This window comes from Gouania willdenowi, chromosome 4 (genome assembly GCF_900634775.1).
Source record: "Gouania willdenowi chromosome 4, fGouWil2.1, whole genome shotgun sequence".
NCBI classification, from domain to species: domain Eukaryota; kingdom Metazoa; phylum Chordata; class Actinopteri; order Blenniiformes; family Gobiesocidae; genus Gouania; species Gouania willdenowi.
In genome coordinates this window covers 10,723,432-10,741,383 of record NC_041047.1, presented here as the reverse complement: position 1 = coordinate 10,741,383, position 17,952 = coordinate 10,723,432, and the positions used below count along the sequence as shown (strand labels likewise).

Here is a 17,952-nt window from a genome sequence, read left to right as displayed (position 1 = left end):
CAAGGGCTGCATGTGGCCACCAACCAAAGAAATTCAAACCTACCACAAATACAATGATCTTATTTTAGAACTTCAGAGAATATTATTCTATAGTATTTATCAGAAGTAACAGTTGCTTCAAAAGTCATTGACAAACATGGATTTGCAATTACTTTAGTACAAGCTGCTCAACATTTGAAGGTCAGTACCCTGCATCCATTCATCTTCTGTATATATTCACCAGTCCCACTCAGGATTGGTGTGTACCCTGTCCCAGTTTACTCAGGGCTTAAAGTTAAGTCCATGCCCATTACTTTATTTTATCATACTTTAATTTATTCACTGAAGCACATTTACTGCTCAGCTTCAGTGTGTCGTCTGTCACAGATTATATTGTGTATGAATTAGTACACAGGTCCATTTTTAAAGCCCATTGAACCACGTTTGATTAAAATACCTTTTTCCTCCTTGAGGCTTTTTGTCACTGATGAGTCGCCTTTGATTCGAGAATCGATCCGAGGTCAAACCAGTCTAACCATCTAAAAGAAAACCTTTGATAATCTCACAATCGTAACATGGATCTCAGAGTGCGACAACACACAGCGGCATGATGATTGTATCATCTGCTCTAATGGCAGCTATTACAACAATAGCAGTTTTGACCCGGAGGTATGGATGGAGCACGAAGGCGGGCTTTGTGCCGTGACCTCTGCTCGGCAAAGGGCAAGCTCTGGCAGGAGTCGGAGCATCAGGGCCCAGCCACCTCGTCTGGCACCCTGAACCCCCACCATTCACCGACAAACACAACAGCCAGGCATCACTGTGACCCTGAGGGTGTGACACTCAACCTTTGCCTTAACCTCCTGACCGCCGGTCACAGCTGCAGTGGACCAACCAGCTATAGGTCAGGGCGCCAGGTCGACTGCAGGGGGCATGAGGGTGGGGGGTGGGGAGAGATGAAAAGGTTATTAGTGAGAGCTGAAGAGCAGATAATGCATGTAGAAGGGGAGAGTGAGTGAGGAGGACCTCAAAACTGTAATGGATAATATTTATCATGTTAATTTATTTCAGCAGTTTTCAGAAAAAACAAATCAAACACTGAATTGTCTTAACTCTTCAGCCAAAAGGTTGTAGGTTGAAGCAAAAGCTTACACACGCCGACCCTATCACAAAATATATATCACACACAAAAAAGAAATTAAACAAATTTTGCTACTTTTACAATACACATTAATTACATGTTTTACACAAAGGTTTATACATGCACATCAAACATACATACACACATACGTACACATGAATGTACATGACATGAACATAATATTAATATACTATTGGGGTGGGATGTGATTGGCCTTGAAAGTGTACGGGAGGATTTTAAGTTGATTGTTGGGGATCCAGAAGAGCAGCTGGATGACAGGGAAGATGGGGTCAGGGGAGGGGGTTCCAGTGACGATACGGGCTATTCCCGAACCATTTTGTACCAATGTAGTCCTCAGGAATGACATGAAGGAATAGCCTCACGATTAGATGTCTGTAGCAAAAGCGGGTGAATCTAATGATTCTACAGCTGTGGTGGACCAGAGTAGCATCTAACATGCTGGACAGGGGCTCGAGGACCAGGCTTGGCCACCCCTGGCAGAGTATCCAACATGTGCATTTTCCCATTTACACTGTAAAAAAAAAAGTGATATATGAGAGCAAGCAAATGTCATCAGTTGCTCTTTGTTCTTGTTCAAACGTATGCATGCAGTAGTGAAAAGGTTAGGTGAAGTTCATGTTTGCTTTTGTTTAAACTGTATTTGTTTATAGCGGGCTGAGCATTAAGGCTATAGGATGCTTTCACAGCGATTATGAAGAGGTCATTGTTACCTGACAGCAACAGAAGCCCAGACTTAAATGAAAGTCACAGCATGATGAATGAAAGTTTTTCACATAATCTATTATCTAAATTGAATTACCATTAATAAAAACAGCCCCATTTTTTTTTTTTTTAACTTGACGGCATAAACAGTTTTTGTGTTTGTCATTATTTAGTTGAGGGATTATCTACACTTTAACAGCAAAATGTTGGTTTAAGACATTGTTACCCAAAGAAAACCAACTCTCACTAATGGAGAGCCTCCAAAGTATGCGCAAAGTTCTGTCCAGGATCTGAATGTTTAAACTGTGAGCCATTCTCCCAAAACATCTGCACCTTTGAAAAGTCCATCACTGCTGGTTTTATATTGTTGGCTTAAGGAGGTGGTTGTACATGTGTGTTCTGGACGTGAGACCCAAGGTCCTCTGTGGTTTCTGACTCTGACGTTTATGAGTGCATGACAGCTGTTTCACTAAAATCAGGAATGTATCTTGTAATGTGAGAGTCCTGTTAGACAAGTGAAGTCAGGCAGTGAAAATCCCATGGAAGGCAGGAATAATAGCCGATTTTAAGTTATGCTCTTCTTTATTAGCAGCTCATATGCAGATAATGACAAACACCATTTGACTCTTAATCCTTTATTAGCAAATATTGCAGTATACATGGAGAATTTTGGTATTATTCAAATCAGTGGGAAATATAGATTTTTTATGTTGATAACTGAAGGCAATACATGTATTTCTTAGGTTTTGTAGTCATCCCTTGATAGAAAGGTATACTGCATTCAAAAATAAATAAAACATCAAATTGAAAACAAATGCCCAAATACATTTCAGTTGATATCACAACAGCAGGTTTTACCAACAGCTTGGCAGTTATTTTTAGTGACCCTGTAGTTCTCACATTAGGTCCTTCTCTTCAAATAAAAAGGGTAAATAAGAAAACACAAATTGAGCATTGCGTTAGTTCAGGCAGGCATGGATGTCAAGGTAGCCCAGTGTCTTCTGTTGGCATGTAATGTCTGTGCTTCTGTTCCAGGGGGGTCCTGCTAACTGCTCTCTCTGCTTATGCCTCTCCATGTAGCTCATGGAAGAGCGAGGGGGAGCTCCCTTCACTTCAGGCTTTCGACGCAGCTGCGTGGAAGGGCAGAGAGGGCCCAGAACAGAGCCTTACCGCCAAATCTAAAATGCACCCTAAATAAAACAATTGCCATAAAGTGATCCTGACTGAAATACACACGTTTTTCACAAAACGGTCTCTTCCCTCCTCCACTCCGAGGTGTCATCTGCAGAAGCAGCAGCTCCACTCTGATGGTGCACACTCTCCGTCATGGCAGCCACTTTCTGCTCCAGCCTCCACACCTGCTCTCGATATTTCCTACGGATCTGCCGGTATGAGCTCAGAGCTTTACTGGAACAAACACCAAACAGGATATTTTGTTTAAGTACATTTTATTTTAGCTGGAGATGAAAGAATAATGATACTTGGTAAACAATGTCTTCTATTCACCTGTGAGCTTGTGTTAACCAAGCAATCTGTGAGGAGCTGTCTGCGTCTGAATTGTGGGCCAAAGCCAGTCTCTTCTTCAAGGCTTGTTCTCTGGAAGGTTGAACATTGTTTTTTTTTTTTGGTTAAATCAACAAATCTGTTCTTTCACATGTATTCCTTCATCCCTTATTTAAGGAACCATTTTTATCCAACAATCATGGCTGCAGCAGAAAGTTCTTTATATCAAAGCCTTCATTTGCACCAACCATGTTCTATGGCAGTGATTCCCAACCAGGGGTGCGTGTACCCAGATGGGTACAGGAACACATTGCGGGGGGTATTTACATTTATCAATTAATTTCAAAATAATAGGAAAATTTATTGAAACTGGATTAATGTATGCTGTAGAGGCAATTTAATCACACAATAGGAGACAATAATTAGCTATATTTTACAAAGAAGACAGTATTTACTTACACTCACATGACATTTGCATTGTTTTTCTTAAAAAAAAAAAACAACTTATTTTAAGTTTGTAGATTAAACCTTAGAGAACCAATGTTCAAGACACAGGAAGGTGATTAGGAGAGGAATTATGAAGGGGGTACTTGTAATATGAATAGGGGTACAAATGATTTCACAAAAAGGCAAAGGGACACGGGACAAAAAGGTTGGGAACCACTGTCTATGCAACAACCTGAAAACTTTAATCACAAAGAACAAAATGCACCATGTCACAATAAAAATACCCATTCAATAATTAATATGGTTTATTTATTAGTCCAGACAGTTAGGATCAATTGCCTTATTGTGCCTTATTGTTGATCCGACTGATGCATTTGAAACAGGGCCCACTCTAAATATCCAGTGATCATAAATTGATAACCATTTTATCCAGACGTCCATGTCAAGTGCTCAATGAGGGTTTACACTGTATTCTGTATACAAAGGTAGAATTTAACCACCTGGATATGACAACACTCATGGGTGTGGATTATGGTGATGATGTGGTGTGATTAGATTATACTTTATTTTTATCCCACAGTAGGGAAATTCACGTTACAGCAGCCAAAGACACAAAGATGATGCAAGAAGGCAAGAAAACTATATACACAAATACAGAAAGGAAGTTTTACAAGAAACAGAATAAATAACTTTAAGGACACTCATTTTTGTGAGTGTCTCCAACTCATGAAGGCTCATTAGATCTGCAGCTAATCTTTGACACAAATATTTTAGATGTCTCATTGAGTCCATGCATTGTTGGGTTTGGGCTGTATTGGTGGTAAAAGTGTGATCTAATCAGTGTTAGGCAGGTGGCCCTAATGTGTCTTCTTCAAAAGCCTCAGAGTCTTCAGTTTAATGAGGGGAAAAAAGAAGCCACAACCTAATTTAGTGTTGATGTCATGTCTTCAATGTTGAGCAGATGATGTCTCACCTCTGCAGAATGATCTGCAGCTCTTTCAGGAAGGGTCTGCTCCGAGAACCCATGATGTCCCCATCCACACTAAGCTTTGCTGCATTCTCGGAGAATCTCTGAAAGGCAATATTCAATGAAAGTAGTTTATTTATTTATTTTTTTTAATTTACCTCCTTCTATAACATTTCCATATTTTGGGTTGGAGCTGTGTTTCAGCTCTTTCTAACTTCCTGTTCAATTGGCTGTGTCATTTTTAGAAAAGACCAAAATAAGACTGTTGGTCGTACCTGTTGTTCAGGCTTCTGATCCTCCAGCTCCTCTCTGAGACTTTCGGGGATAAAAACCCCAGCTGCCTCCTGGGCCTTCTGGCTCATTAAACTCCACTCTAGACATCGCAGCTCTTTCTCTTTAAGGCGGATTAGAGATCGCAGATCAGACATCTCCTCCTAAAAACAACAGTAAAGTTAACAAAAAGTGCATCTAAAAGTAAAAGGATGGATAAACAAAACCAGAAGAGGGCTGATTATGAGGATAATGTACAGACTGTCCTTATACTGAACAGTTTCTGTTCTATACTACAGTCTGTATGAGTTATTTAGGAAAGCTTTCCAGTTTCTCCATGTCAGTATTTTTGTACCATTTTTGAACCAACTGATGAACTTGCACTTCCTACCCTGACTGAGATCAGTTCATAGATCAGTGAAGGTTTCTCCTTCTTGTTGTCTCGTCTGTAGTCCTTATTAATATGCCCAATTCTTGATCCGGATGGATGATGATAGCCTTCAGGGCCTGGTTTGGCCTCCACCTCGTGATAGGGTTTGTTCAGGCAAATGGCCGCTCGCTCCCTCTTCAGGTCCTCAATCTGCTGCCGTAGGACTGCCTCACGGTCAAACACAGGTGTCCTGTGGGGTCACATGTTTGTTCTCACTCGTGTCTTTTTAGTATCTATAAGTGTCATCGTATGCTACGTTTGAGAGAGTTTGAAAGTGTCACCTTTCTCCTGTGAGAGTCTGAGTCTCCTCTGTGGTTTCTGCTGTGGAGAAAGAGGTGGACAGTTCTTCTGACGTCATGGACCTGAGCTGTGCTGATGGACTGTCCTGCTGCTGCTCATCATCAGGGGACGCTAATGGAGAAAGAACGTGTGACCCCAATAGTGTTTGATTACTTAGTACATTATGTGTGTGTGTTTGTGTGTGTGCATTAAAACACCTGCTGTGTGCGGCTGCAGAGGAATGCGTTGCTGCTTCCTAGCATCAGAGAGTGACAGCAACTCGCTGTAGGCCGTCTCACACTCCTCGCTGTCAGTCACACGATACAGAATCGTGTGGTACTGTTATTCAGATTAATAACCACAGGCAGAGGCAGACTGATGTGAGGATGTGCTCGAGCTCTACCTGTATCTGAGAGCCGTCCGTAGGGCCAAGCAGTCCGACTGCAGTCTGTTCATGGTAATACCCATCTGCTCTGACTCGCTCCTTCTCCGCTCCAGAGCTGCAGTCAGACGCTCATTCCTGGCCTTGAGCCTGTCGATGTATCTGTTAGACACAGAATAAGATGGAAACAAGACCAATAAACTGAACCAGATGAGAAAAGAATAAATAATTTACACTGGCAATGTAGTTGTTGTCATAAGAAGAAGCTAACTGGTTTTAATTTGGTATTTTCTGTGTGTAGTATGCATGTTCCCCCATCATGTTTTTTGACCTACCTCACATGTGTCACATGGGTCCTTTAGAGCATTTAATCTGGCCTGCTCGAAATTAAAAATCATAAAAAAAATTGTTTTATATTTTGTAAATTGCCAAGTAATTCAGTTGTAGATATCTCAGCCCGTCCAAATACAAAAAAATCTTTTAAATTCACAATATTTGCAGGACTCAGTTTTCATTTTTAATCTCAAATTGTTGAAAGAATTTTCAGTTTTTCCCAAAAATCAGGCAAATTTTACTCAAGCTATTCCACAAAATGTTTTCAAATGACCAAAATCAGGGATGTTTAAGTGAAGATCCTGCAGGGACTGATATACTCACATATTTGATCATTTATATACTATTTATATGTGGAAGTGCAAACCAGGGCACATTAATGTTGAATTTGCTCTTTTTTCCCCACAAAAAAAAAAAATCTGTGGCCCACTTGAGTTCAAACTAGTCCTTATTTGGCCCCTGAACTAAAATGAGTTTGACACCCATGACCTACCTGTTGAGTCTTTCATTCTCAACCTCCAGACTGATGGGACTAGGACATGGACTTCCTGAGTTGACGGAGCCCAGCCTAGAGCCGTCCCCTCCCACAGACAGAGGTGGCATTGATCTGTTAGATCTTCTGTTGAGTAGAGGTGAACCTGGGAAGGGAGGAGTCGCCCAGTCTGGACTGGGAGTTCTGGCAGAGGAGTGGTAGGAAGGGGAGAGACTGCCAGACCTCCAAAATCTAAGGTGACTAACCTCCTGAAAAACAAGAATGACATAGCTCAAATTAAAGATCCAAAAATCCTGATCAAGAGCAAAGCATTACCATGAATACTGTTGTAGAAGAAACTTTGAGAAAGCATCAGAAAGCAGCACTTCACAAAGCCCTGATGCACTTTAGTAGTTTAGAAGTTTAGAAGTACTTTAGAAGTTTTCCTTTCTACCTTGTTTCTCTCATCCTCCTCGTGCCCGACCAAGCTCTGTGTCTCTGAGGGGGTGTTTCTGAGGGCAGACGCCTCTTTGTCGATATCCTGCTGGTTGTCCATGTCCTGTTTCCTCAGTGGGCATGAAATCCCAAACTCCTTCTCCATTTCCTCCAGGATCTATGATTCAGGAACCAAACCCATTAACCCTCCTATTATCTTCAAATATTACTAACGCAGTTTTACCCTTGGGGTCAATCTGACCCCAGGGATATTTGCCTCTAGAAAATTATTTTCAGAAACTTATTGACCAAGTTTTTGTGTCAGGCACTTTGTTTATTTGTTGAATACATAAATAACCCCTCGATAATGAAACCTTGACCTGTTCTCTAGCACCACCATCAGGCCAAACATGTAATTAGAATTAATATATCTTCAATAGTTTTCGTCCAAATCTTCTCAAATTCACTGAAAACATTAATGACCACAAGAGTATGAACCCTATTGAATGTGGTGATGATATGACCTTTCCTGCAGCGCCACCATCAGGTCAAACCTTTTCATTTTAGAGTTAGTTTATCTTGAAAATCTTTCATCTAATTCTTTTCAAATCAACTCAAAAGTATAAACTCTGAACCTGTAGGTGTGGGGATGTAAGCTCACACATAAGCCACACACAGACATGTTTTACACAGCTAAAATGTCTTGGGATCAAATTGAAACACCGATGCGTGCAATATCTGTTCAGCTGTAATGCTTAATCAATTGTACCCATCAAATTAGGAAAAGTCATGAAATATGAAGCAAAAAAACAAAGTCAACCATTGTTTTTTGAATGATAAACATTAAATGGGGTCAAATTGACCCCAAGGATAATAGGAGGGTTAAGGGAAATAAAAAGAATGCCTCTACTACATCACTGGAATTACTATAAAATAGTAAAATAAATAAAAGCTGCAAAATTGTTGTATATTTTTGTCTTGTGGTCATAAACATTTGAACAGATTAATTTGTCAGGGTGGGACTTGTTGTTTGTACCATGGTGGCTTTGACCCAGCTCTCCTGAGCTGCCCTCAGGTGCTCCTGGTGCTTGTCCTGGTCTGATGCTGTGATGGGGGTGGCCCAAGTTCTCCTAAAGCTTATAGAGTCCTCCACAGTAGATAGAACCTCCTGTAGTTTGGTCCACACAACACCACTGCCCCCTAGAAGACGAACTACAAAGGTGCAACAGATCAGAGTTAGATGGGAGCAGTTCTTTCTGAGGGCATTGACTTAAACAATAAACTGGGTTTTTAGTCAAAGTGCAAACCAGTTTAACAGTTATGAAAATGTTTGATTTTCTTGGTGTCTTTTAACATTTTAGGGTTTGGGTCAATTACAATTACATCTTCAATTATCCATGTTCAATCACAACACATGTTTTTTTTACCAATTACAACTAAAATGACCATTATTTTATACAGCTCGAGATCTAAAGTGATGCCAACCTCGCTCAGGCTTAGAAGTGACAGCAGAGAAGGAGCTTCTTTCAGGGCTTTTTCTGCTCAACTGGTGAGACAGAAGGTCTGGAACCAGTGGCCTGGATGGTCTTTGCTGTCCTGTCTCTCCTGGGTCACTGCAGAGGACCAAATACTTCATTCAATACATATTTTTTTTTTTCAACACTTTTTTATAGTTAACTCTTAAATAGCATGGCTATGGGATGCGACAAGCCTTCCTACTAATAAGCTGTGACATAGTTCTTTATATAATAAAAAGATGAAGCTATTTGAATCTGAAATGAAACAATCGCTTACTTTTGTTATAGTGGCTCTATTTAGAAATTATAACAAGGTGAAAGAAACACTAACAAAAGATATACTGTATACAAGATTAAAAAGTAAAAAAGCAAACATAAAAATAAACGTATGATTAAATTATAAACTGGTTATAAATGGATTATTAAAAAAAAAATGTATTCACTAAATCAATCGTATGTAAATAACCTACAGACCTGCAGACATTGGCAATTGGTGGTACGGGGGCCACGTGATATGTCCCTCACTCTAATTGTGAGCGGCCCCCAAAATAAATGCACAAAATGACTCCAAAAACATACAAAATGACAGAAATATACACTAGAAAACAAAACAACAGAAACATTGAAAACTAATACACAAAAAAATTATCCAAAATCACAAATTGAGTACAAAAATCCACAAATTGACTCTCATTACACTCAAAACAACCAGGAAAAAAAACTAATGAGAGGAAAATATGGAAAATGACAGAAAAATGAGAGAAAAATACACAAGGCTACCACAAAATACAAAACAATAAATGGCCAAAAACACATGAAATGACAAAAACTCATTGTTCTTCCCTGTATTACTGCTCAGATAGGTCATTGTTTTAAATGCTGATTATGTGGCCCGTGGATCACACATTTTTGTGGCCCTGCTGTGGTAAAGGTTGCTCACCTCTGACCTACAGATTCTTAGTTTTAGACAAAGTGGAGATGAACTATAATCTTCCATCTGGTAGACAGAGCTGCTGTTTATCACACTTACCTTGGTGCCTTCAAGGAACCCATCTTCTTGTTTAACTCCGCGATGATGCCCAGCAGGGTTCCTATCTCTGCCTCACACTGAGCCAGCTCTGCTGGGGAAGGCTCCAGGTTGACTCCAGGGTCAGGGCCATCCAGGTCCAGGATGACTTGGTCACTTGAATTCACAACAACGTTGTCACACAGTAACGCAGAATCCAGGCTGTCGCACCGGCCCCGCCTGAAGTCCTGCAGATGCATGAGTTTTATATCAGAACCTTTTATCCATCCTGAATGTTGTGTTCATGTGTACCAACTTCCTGTTTGTGATTAGGGAACATTTTTACAGTAACTTTCTAAATGAAAACTAAGACAGTACATTCAGTTTTCCACAGTTTGCTTTTCTTTGGATTCAGATACCAAACATTTTCAACAGCTATTGTTTAAGTCGGCGGAAAAGGCGGTAACTAAAACATCCTGAAATCCAACTTCCTGGCCAGCGAACATTCGTGACCTCTATTGTTGTGTTTGAATGGATGGTGGATGCTTCACATGTAAAAGTGCTCTTTACAATATTTCTGACTGGATCATTAGAGGAATGTTCCAAGGGTTAATCTGCATGCATGAGATTTCTGCATGCTTCAAATTCCTTTTAGTACAACCTTCACAGCACACAGTTTATTAGTAAATACTGTTTTTATATCCTTATATTTCACATTCAAGGTCATTTAAAAATATTTATGATAACTGAAGGTGTAAACACACAGATACTACAGTCACAGGAAATGAAAAGAAATACATTTTCAACTGATCAAGGTCAAAAATATTTTTGAATTTCTGTAAACCACTTTTATGATCTGTTCTGGTTTTAAAGCTGTGGTAGCTGGCCCTTGGTGGCCCACTCTCACAATGATCTCTCAGTAGTGTCATCACAACCTACCTCCATTGTTCAGACTTCCTGCTGCTGTGGTTGTTCCTCAGTTTCTCTCAAAATGTTTGAAAAGAGCAAATGTTTTCAGTCCTGGTGTCTCGTGGTGCTCTGTGCAGCAGCAGGCTGCTGTCCTGCATGTCTCACTGAAAGTGTTTAGTGTGACTAATAAAGTCAGTGGAAAACACTTGCCATCTCCACCCATTCGCTCTGTGGGCTTCCTGTTTTGTCCACCTCGACCGTCTCTTAGCAGAGCTGTGACTTCATAAACCACTCTACTCTTCCAGTCGATTTAGAGTCCGACATTTGTCCGATAGTTTGAATACAATAGAATAATGTTTGTAATGTTTTATGATTGATAGATAGTTCGATATATATATATATATATATATATATATATATATATATATATATATATATATATATATATATATATATATATATAGCCATACTTTGTAACACTTTGTATTAAGGTGCTTGTAATATGCCTGAACAAGCAGTAAATAATCTCTTAAAAAGGTTTTATTTAACTTTTAATAACATTAATAAGGCAATAAAGGTGTTAATAAAAAAAAGCATCAATAATATATTTATTAATGTTGTTAACATATAGTTGCTTGTGATAAACACTAATTAGATTTTAATAAGATTCTTAAAAAGGTGTAATGTTTATTGACATTAATAATACTTGAGTAATAGATTGTTATGCCTTATAAACTAGGCGTGTGTTAGAATAATTAATAAAGATATTAATAAGTGCATAATAAAATGATTTGTTAGCTCTTATATGCCATAACTATCCATCACCCAAGTATTATTAATGTCAATAAACATCATATTAATGCTGCTATGTAATTATATGGCCTTTAGTATGCCCTATTTCGGGGTTACAGACGAGCAATAATATATGTATTTATGAAGCTTTAAAAAGAAAAATTAAGTCTTTTATTTTCTTAACAATGTTAATTAACGTTTAACAAGGACTTATTGAGAGGCTCATTAACGTTTAACTACTGCTAATGAAGGATAATTACAATCACATACATTTCTGTAATATTGATTACATGACATCAACACCTTAATATTAGTCACTGCTTACTACAAGCAGCTGTCAATACCAATAATAGATATACTAATGAAGCTTATATAACCTCATTAATGTTCATATTTTAATAAGATTTAGAGGCTCATTCATTTTTAATTACTGCTTTTAAAGGCTTACTATAAGCACCTTAATATAAAGTGTAACCATAACAAATTCAAACATGGAAAAACTGGGCTGAAATCCGCTCCAAAGCTTTTGAATATAAAAAAACATAAACTTCGTTTCCCACAATGCAGTGGCGTATTGTACTTCCGGGTTTGTGACCACACGACCGGATGTTATCGGTTTAAACGGGTTCACAATCTCAAGTTTGTTTCTAAAAACCATCGATAACTTTCACTGCGTCTTAATAATTTATAACACTCACATCGGTGCCTGTCATATAAAATGTAAGTACACAACTTTTCTCTCCCGTGTGTTTTGCTTGTATTCCACGCCTTTTTTGTTGTTGTGGTTTTCATGGCTAAGTGGATGCTAAAGGCTAAAGTAGCTACTGTGCTCCTTTATTGTTTCTTTGATTTACTTTCTCACGATACATTCATTTGTCTGGTTTGTTGACTGTTTTTTTTTTTACACAGAATAGTTCACCATTCCCAGAGTTATAACAGTTATTCCAGTTTAATTAAGCACTTGTATGCCTGCTTGTTCACTGACAGCAGTAACATTGCATTATAATGACATATACTGTGTGTATATATATATATAGGACAATATAGGGTAACAACATGCTTCCTGGTCTATTTTCGGCCTCTACTGGACCTCTGAGGGTTTGCTGTGATAACTGATATTTAGACGTAAGCAGCAGATCCTCTAAGAACTGTAAATGATCAGGTGGTGCCTTGGATGGATGAGTTTTATTTATTTATCATTGATCAGGGCTGTTGTTCCTCCTTAAGGTAGGTAGGTGTGGTGGTGTCTGCATCAATGAGGTTTGCAACGCATCCTGTTTATTTAGAGTGCAGTGTCAGTAAAAGTAATCCTTTGATTTTTCTTTTTTTAACAAGGAAGCAAGATTTAATAACACATTCTTGTTGGCCACGCCCATTACAGTCCCAGACTCCATTAGTGCTGAGTTATAACCTCACGTACTGTATATTATACAGCAGACATAGGCAACTGGTGGCCCTCTGTCATTTTGTTCAGTCCCCAAAACAAAATCGCAATTCATTCAAGTTGGAAGTTCTATGAAGAACAACATAATACACAAAACTCCAGAAACAGAAAACGACAGCAAAATGCACCAAGTGCCAAGAAAAGTACAAAAAGAAATAAAAAACACAAAAAGATTAAAAAAAAATCAATTATTCATAAAACTCACAAAATGATAACAAAGACACGTTAAAACAACTGCTTAAACACACAAAATGACTACAAAAAGAACAAAAAATATACAAAAGGACTTCAAAGACACACAAAATGACAAAAAATATATAACAAAAACACATATAGTTCACACACAGACAACAATTTTTTTTTTTCTAAATCTACTAAATGAATTCAAAAACACACGGAATGTCAAAAAACTCAAAAAAACACCAAGAAAGCCCACACAAAAGGACGACAATTAAAAACCAAGCAAACCTTTGTTATTTGCTATATTAATGCTCAGATTGGTCTTTCTTCTAAATGCTGATATAAATGTTATAATGTGGCCCTCAGATTAGACAATCACAGTTTTGTGGCCCCCGCTGTGATAGAAGTTGCCCATGTCGGTAATACAGCATTGCTACCCCGCAGGGACTCGTCACTAAGGGTGACACAATAATATCAATAACAATATTGAGCTGTTTATTTGTCAAAGTCACATCTCCTTATCAGCCAATCAAGAGTTGCTATTTAAATTTTATTTAATTTTTCTATACAAAACAATATAAAAGCTGGTTTTGTTTGAAAATCAATGGTACAGAAGTTTTCCTAATCAAACATGGAGTGGACAGAGACATGGATAAAAGATGGAAGGATAAATAAAGGCAGTGAAAGCAGCGCTGAATTTTCGAGCTCTAACCCATGTGTGAAAGTCACGGGGGCCAAATCTGGCACTGTAGAGCATCAAAATTGGCCCTCTTGAGAAAGTAAGAATGACAGAGAAAACCTGAAACATTTTGTAGATTACAAACTAATTCAGTTGTGGATATCTCAGCACCTCCAAATGCAAAAATTCAATTATAATCTACAATATTTGCAGAGCTTAGTGTTCCACTTCTTATATAAAATGACGGCAATTATTTTTAATCACAAATTGTTGAAAGAACTCTCAGTTTTTCTGAAATCTGATACATTTTCTTCAAATTATTCCACGAAATCTCCCCAAATTCCCAAAAATCTGGTTAATTTTTAGTGAAGATCCTGCAGGGACTGATACACTCACATACTTTATTATTTATACATCATTTATACATGAAGTGCCAACTTAAGTCCAAAATTATTGTTGAATTTGCTGTTTTTCCTACCTAATATTTGTGACCCAGTTAAGCTCAAACTGGTCTGTATTTGGTCCCTGAACTAAAAGGAGTTTGACACCCCTGCTCTAACCGGTGCTACACGTTCTGAACCTTTAGCTTCCCTACGTTTCCATGGAGACCCCAGAGCCGGGCCCTGCCGATGGAGAGGAGCGCTCGGTGGAGTTGAGGCCTCGAACGCGCTCCAACCCAGAAGGAGCCGAGGACCGTCGCAGCAGCACAGGCAGCCTCGGAGGCAACAGCAGCTCCAACATGCCTCAGCCCGCCGTGGGAAACCGAGTGGAGGGCGAGGGGGAAGCCTCGGCCAGCGACAGCCTCCCCAGCTCCTCCGCTGCTGCTGCTGCACAGGCATCTGCTCCTGTTGCTGCAGCTGCAGCCATGGCATCCACAGCCAACATGACTCTGGCTGCAGCCGCAGAGAGAGCGAAGGAGAGGGTGAAACCAACACAGCAGCAGCAGCAGCCTGCACTCAGCACGGCCATCTCTCCACCAGCTGATTACCAGCTGAAGGTTCCACGCGTCAACTGTCCTGAGAAAGTGGTTGGTTTAGGTTGTCCTCACATCAAGGTTTACAAAGTGTGGTAGGGGTACCATCGGTGACTTCTTGTGCTGTTCTTTACAGATTATCTGCCTAGACCTTTCTGAGGAGATGTCTTTGCCAAAGTTGGAGTCTTTTAATGGGTGAGCTACAGTTTTACCACCGTGTTTCACTGTCTCATACCACTTCCTAATATGTTTTATTTTACTTTTTTCTTTTTTTTTAGAACTAAAACAAACGCTTTAAACATCTGCCAGAAGATGATTGAGATGTTTGTAAGAACCAAACACAAGATTGACAAACGACACGAGTTTGCATTGGTGGTCATTAACGATGATGCTTTGTGGGTGAGTTTACGGGCTTATTTTATTATTAAGTTATTTAACAGGGACAATGCAATTCAACATAGATACAAAATAAGTTTGCAGCTGATGTGATGCACATAAGAGTGTATAGCTAGTGCTAACTCCTGTCCCTGGTTGGGCCTTTCTCCACTACAGTGAAATTCAGTCAAAGGTGAACGTCTAGTCTTTCTTTGTTCAGGAGGTTTCTTTTGAAGGACACTGAGGATGACTTAATCATAAAAGAATGAAACTGTACAGCTGGGATTTGCCGACAGATGTAGCATACTTTTTATGCTGGTTGTGTGCGTGTGTGCGTCAGCTATCAGGCTTCACCTCTGACCCCAGGGAGCTGTGCAGCTGCCTGTATGATCTGGAGACCAACGTTTGCGAGTCCTTCAGTATCCTTTATGATGAAAACAGTGCCTAGCCAATGGGTGAAGACTTTACATGATGCGATTATGGCTTGGTCTGTTTCTACATATTTTCTATTCTTAACTATCATTTGTTAGACCTGGAGGACCTTCTTAATGTCATGTAAGTGAAACTGAATCTTCAGCGTGCTGCGTTACTTAGCGTGTTCGTTCGTTAACGCGTTTTGCTCTCTGTAGTCGTCAGAAGATCGAGCTGCCGCTGATGGAGAACGTGCAGACCATCCCTCCTCCGTATGTGGTGCGGACTGTGCTCATCTACAGCCGCCAAGCCGGCCAGCTCCAGTTCAACCCGTGTGAGGCTGTCAGTGTGAGTTCAGCGAGTCTGTGTGTAAACATTTGAATTAGGGATGCATCGAAATGAAAATTCTTGGCAAATCGAAAATGAGAAAACCAAGGCTGAAACACCGAAAGAAAAGATTATGCAAATTATAGGTCCAATTGCATTTCTGGCTCTGATTGTGTACTGACCTCACTAATATTAAAACATTGCAATTGTATACATTAATATTAATTAGTGGTGTCCTGATCCGATATTGATATCGGTCTGATATCAGCCAGAAAACTAATATCAGATTTTATCGGACTGCATCTAAATCTCCGATATATATTATATTATATTTAGTCAATTGTAGAATACTGTAGATATTATGTTGAAGGTTAAAATGTATGTAACCAATTGGTTAATAATGAATGGGTCAGTTTTTCTCATCCCTACTCTTGCTCACTTGAGCAAGCCTTTTCTAACATTCCACACTACAAAATAAATAATAAAAGTATGTATGATTTGTGCTGACATCGTATCAGATTGATGTCAGAATCGACCAATACGCAAGGCTACAATATTGGTATCGTATCGGGACATCCCTAATATTAATTATTCAAAGAATAAATCAATTTATATATGAAAATATTTACAGTATTTAGCACTGACATTCCAACAATGCACAATATAGAATACAAAAAATGTACTGTTTAACTTGTCCACACTCATACGTTAAATAATATTGTACTGACCTATAAGTGTCTGAGAGTCAAATGAAATATGTTCTCTGATTAAAACACAAAGGGCATTTAAGTCACAGAGCGCTGTGACTTGTGTGCTATGATTGCGGCGTGCATCATTTTGTGCACGCAGGTTTAATACCATCCAAGTAATGATCTTTATAACGTGGACCAAGTACTGTCTTGATGTAGTTACGAGGATCTCTGTGAAATGTGCGCTGACAAACTGGTCCGTGTTAACAGAGAGCGATTCATAACAACAGTGTTTATATTACACAGAAACAAAAAACACGCTCAGAAAATGCTTTAGTGCTCGGATGTGTTGAAATGCAGATGCTCCGTGAGTCCGTGGAAAAGTTGGCCCATTTCCAGACAAGAGCGCACGCTGACCGCAGTGCTAGCTTGTGTCATCACAACATCCTGTTTTGGTTGTGTGTTTTCGGTGCACCACTAATTTACACTGGTTACCTTAAACTGGGATTTCTCCTCTGCTACAGAAAATGCTGCAGTCTCCATACTTTTTTTTTGATGTTGTGTATCTGCACAACGGAGCGGAGGAGCACGCTAACGACACACACTGGAGGGTGAGTGGAGGAGATCGTTCTGCACCTGTTGGAAGACTTCAAATGTTCATGTCTTTTTTCTTTTCAATGAGTATTTGTTTCATCTTCTAGGAGAATTACACGTCTTTCTGTAACCTGGACTCGAAGGGCATGTGTTACCGTTTTGAGGTTTCTCTGAGCGGACCCGCCATCGAGCTGCACAACTGCATGGCCAAACTTTTGGCTCATCCTTTACAAAGACCTTTTCAGAGTCACGCGTCCTACAGCCTGCTGGAGGACGATGACCCTCAGGATGCGGATGTGACCATTTGAAGAGGATCAACTAGCTTACAAATGAAATCCTCCACGATCCACGTGTTCTGAAAGTGGCAAGATCATAGATAATTTTTTTCATTTGTACTTTGTACTGTACAGCTATGACCAGTTTTTGGACTGTTGGAAGAAAAAAGACAAGGATGACTTAATGGCTAAAATGTCAGTTAGTTTGATGAACTACTCGTTTTTTTCTCTGCAGGCAGAAATCAAAGCTTTTAATTGTCTTGATTCATTTTCATCTAATCACAGATTTCTGTATTACTAATTCTTCTTTGAGTTTCATCCTTTTCTAGGCTCTTGTGAAACATTTTAATGTAGATTTTCTATTATTTCACCAAATAAATGTCCTGACTGTAGTTTCCTCACCCTCTCTGTGTTTTTTTG

The 17,952-nt window shown here is 39.3% G+C and overlaps 2 protein-coding genes across 4 annotated transcripts; one reads left to right on the top strand and one right to left on the bottom strand.

Moving 5' to 3' along the window:
• Positions 1-1,321: 1,321 nt before the first annotated feature.
• Positions 1,322-11,018, bottom strand: ushbp1 (Usher syndrome 1C binding protein 1). 3 transcript variants are annotated; one of them, XM_028445617.1, is made up of 15 exons: positions 10,824-11,018; positions 9,909-10,132; positions 8,847-8,974; positions 8,398-8,573; positions 7,381-7,539; positions 6,948-7,195; positions 6,143-6,283; positions 5,958-6,046; positions 5,742-5,871; positions 5,422-5,650; positions 5,036-5,194; positions 4,767-4,864; positions 3,350-3,439; positions 3,080-3,250; positions 1,322-1,652 (listed from the first exon to the last, which is right to left on the bottom strand). In XM_028445617.1, the coding sequence occupies exons 1-14, from the start codon at positions 10,827-10,829 to the stop codon at positions 3,085-3,087; spliced, it is 2,043 nt and encodes a 680-aa protein (XP_028301418.1). In that variant the 5' UTR covers positions 10,830-11,018; the 3' UTR covers positions 1,322-1,652; positions 3,080-3,084. The 3 variants fall into 3 exon arrangements, with proteins under 3 accessions (XP_028301418.1, XP_028301417.1, XP_028301419.1); XM_028445616.1 differs by lacking the exon at positions 1,322-1,652 and having other exon boundaries at positions 2,882-3,250; XM_028445618.1 differs by lacking the exon at positions 1,322-1,652 and having other exon boundaries at positions 3,099-3,245.
• Positions 11,019-12,171: 1,153 nt separating this feature from the next.
• On the top strand, positions 12,172-17,924 carry babam1 (BRISC and BRCA1 A complex member 1). The gene is made up of 9 exons (XM_028445669.1): positions 12,172-12,305; positions 14,475-14,915; positions 14,998-15,056; positions 15,140-15,260; positions 15,577-15,655; positions 15,767-15,791; positions 15,866-15,995; positions 17,188-17,274; positions 17,365-17,924. The coding sequence occupies exons 2-9, from the start codon at positions 14,490-14,492 to the stop codon at positions 17,563-17,565; spliced, it is 1,128 nt and encodes a 375-aa protein (XP_028301470.1). The 5' UTR covers positions 12,172-12,305; positions 14,475-14,489; the 3' UTR covers positions 17,566-17,924.
• The last annotated feature ends 28 nt before the right edge of the window (positions 17,925-17,952 follow it).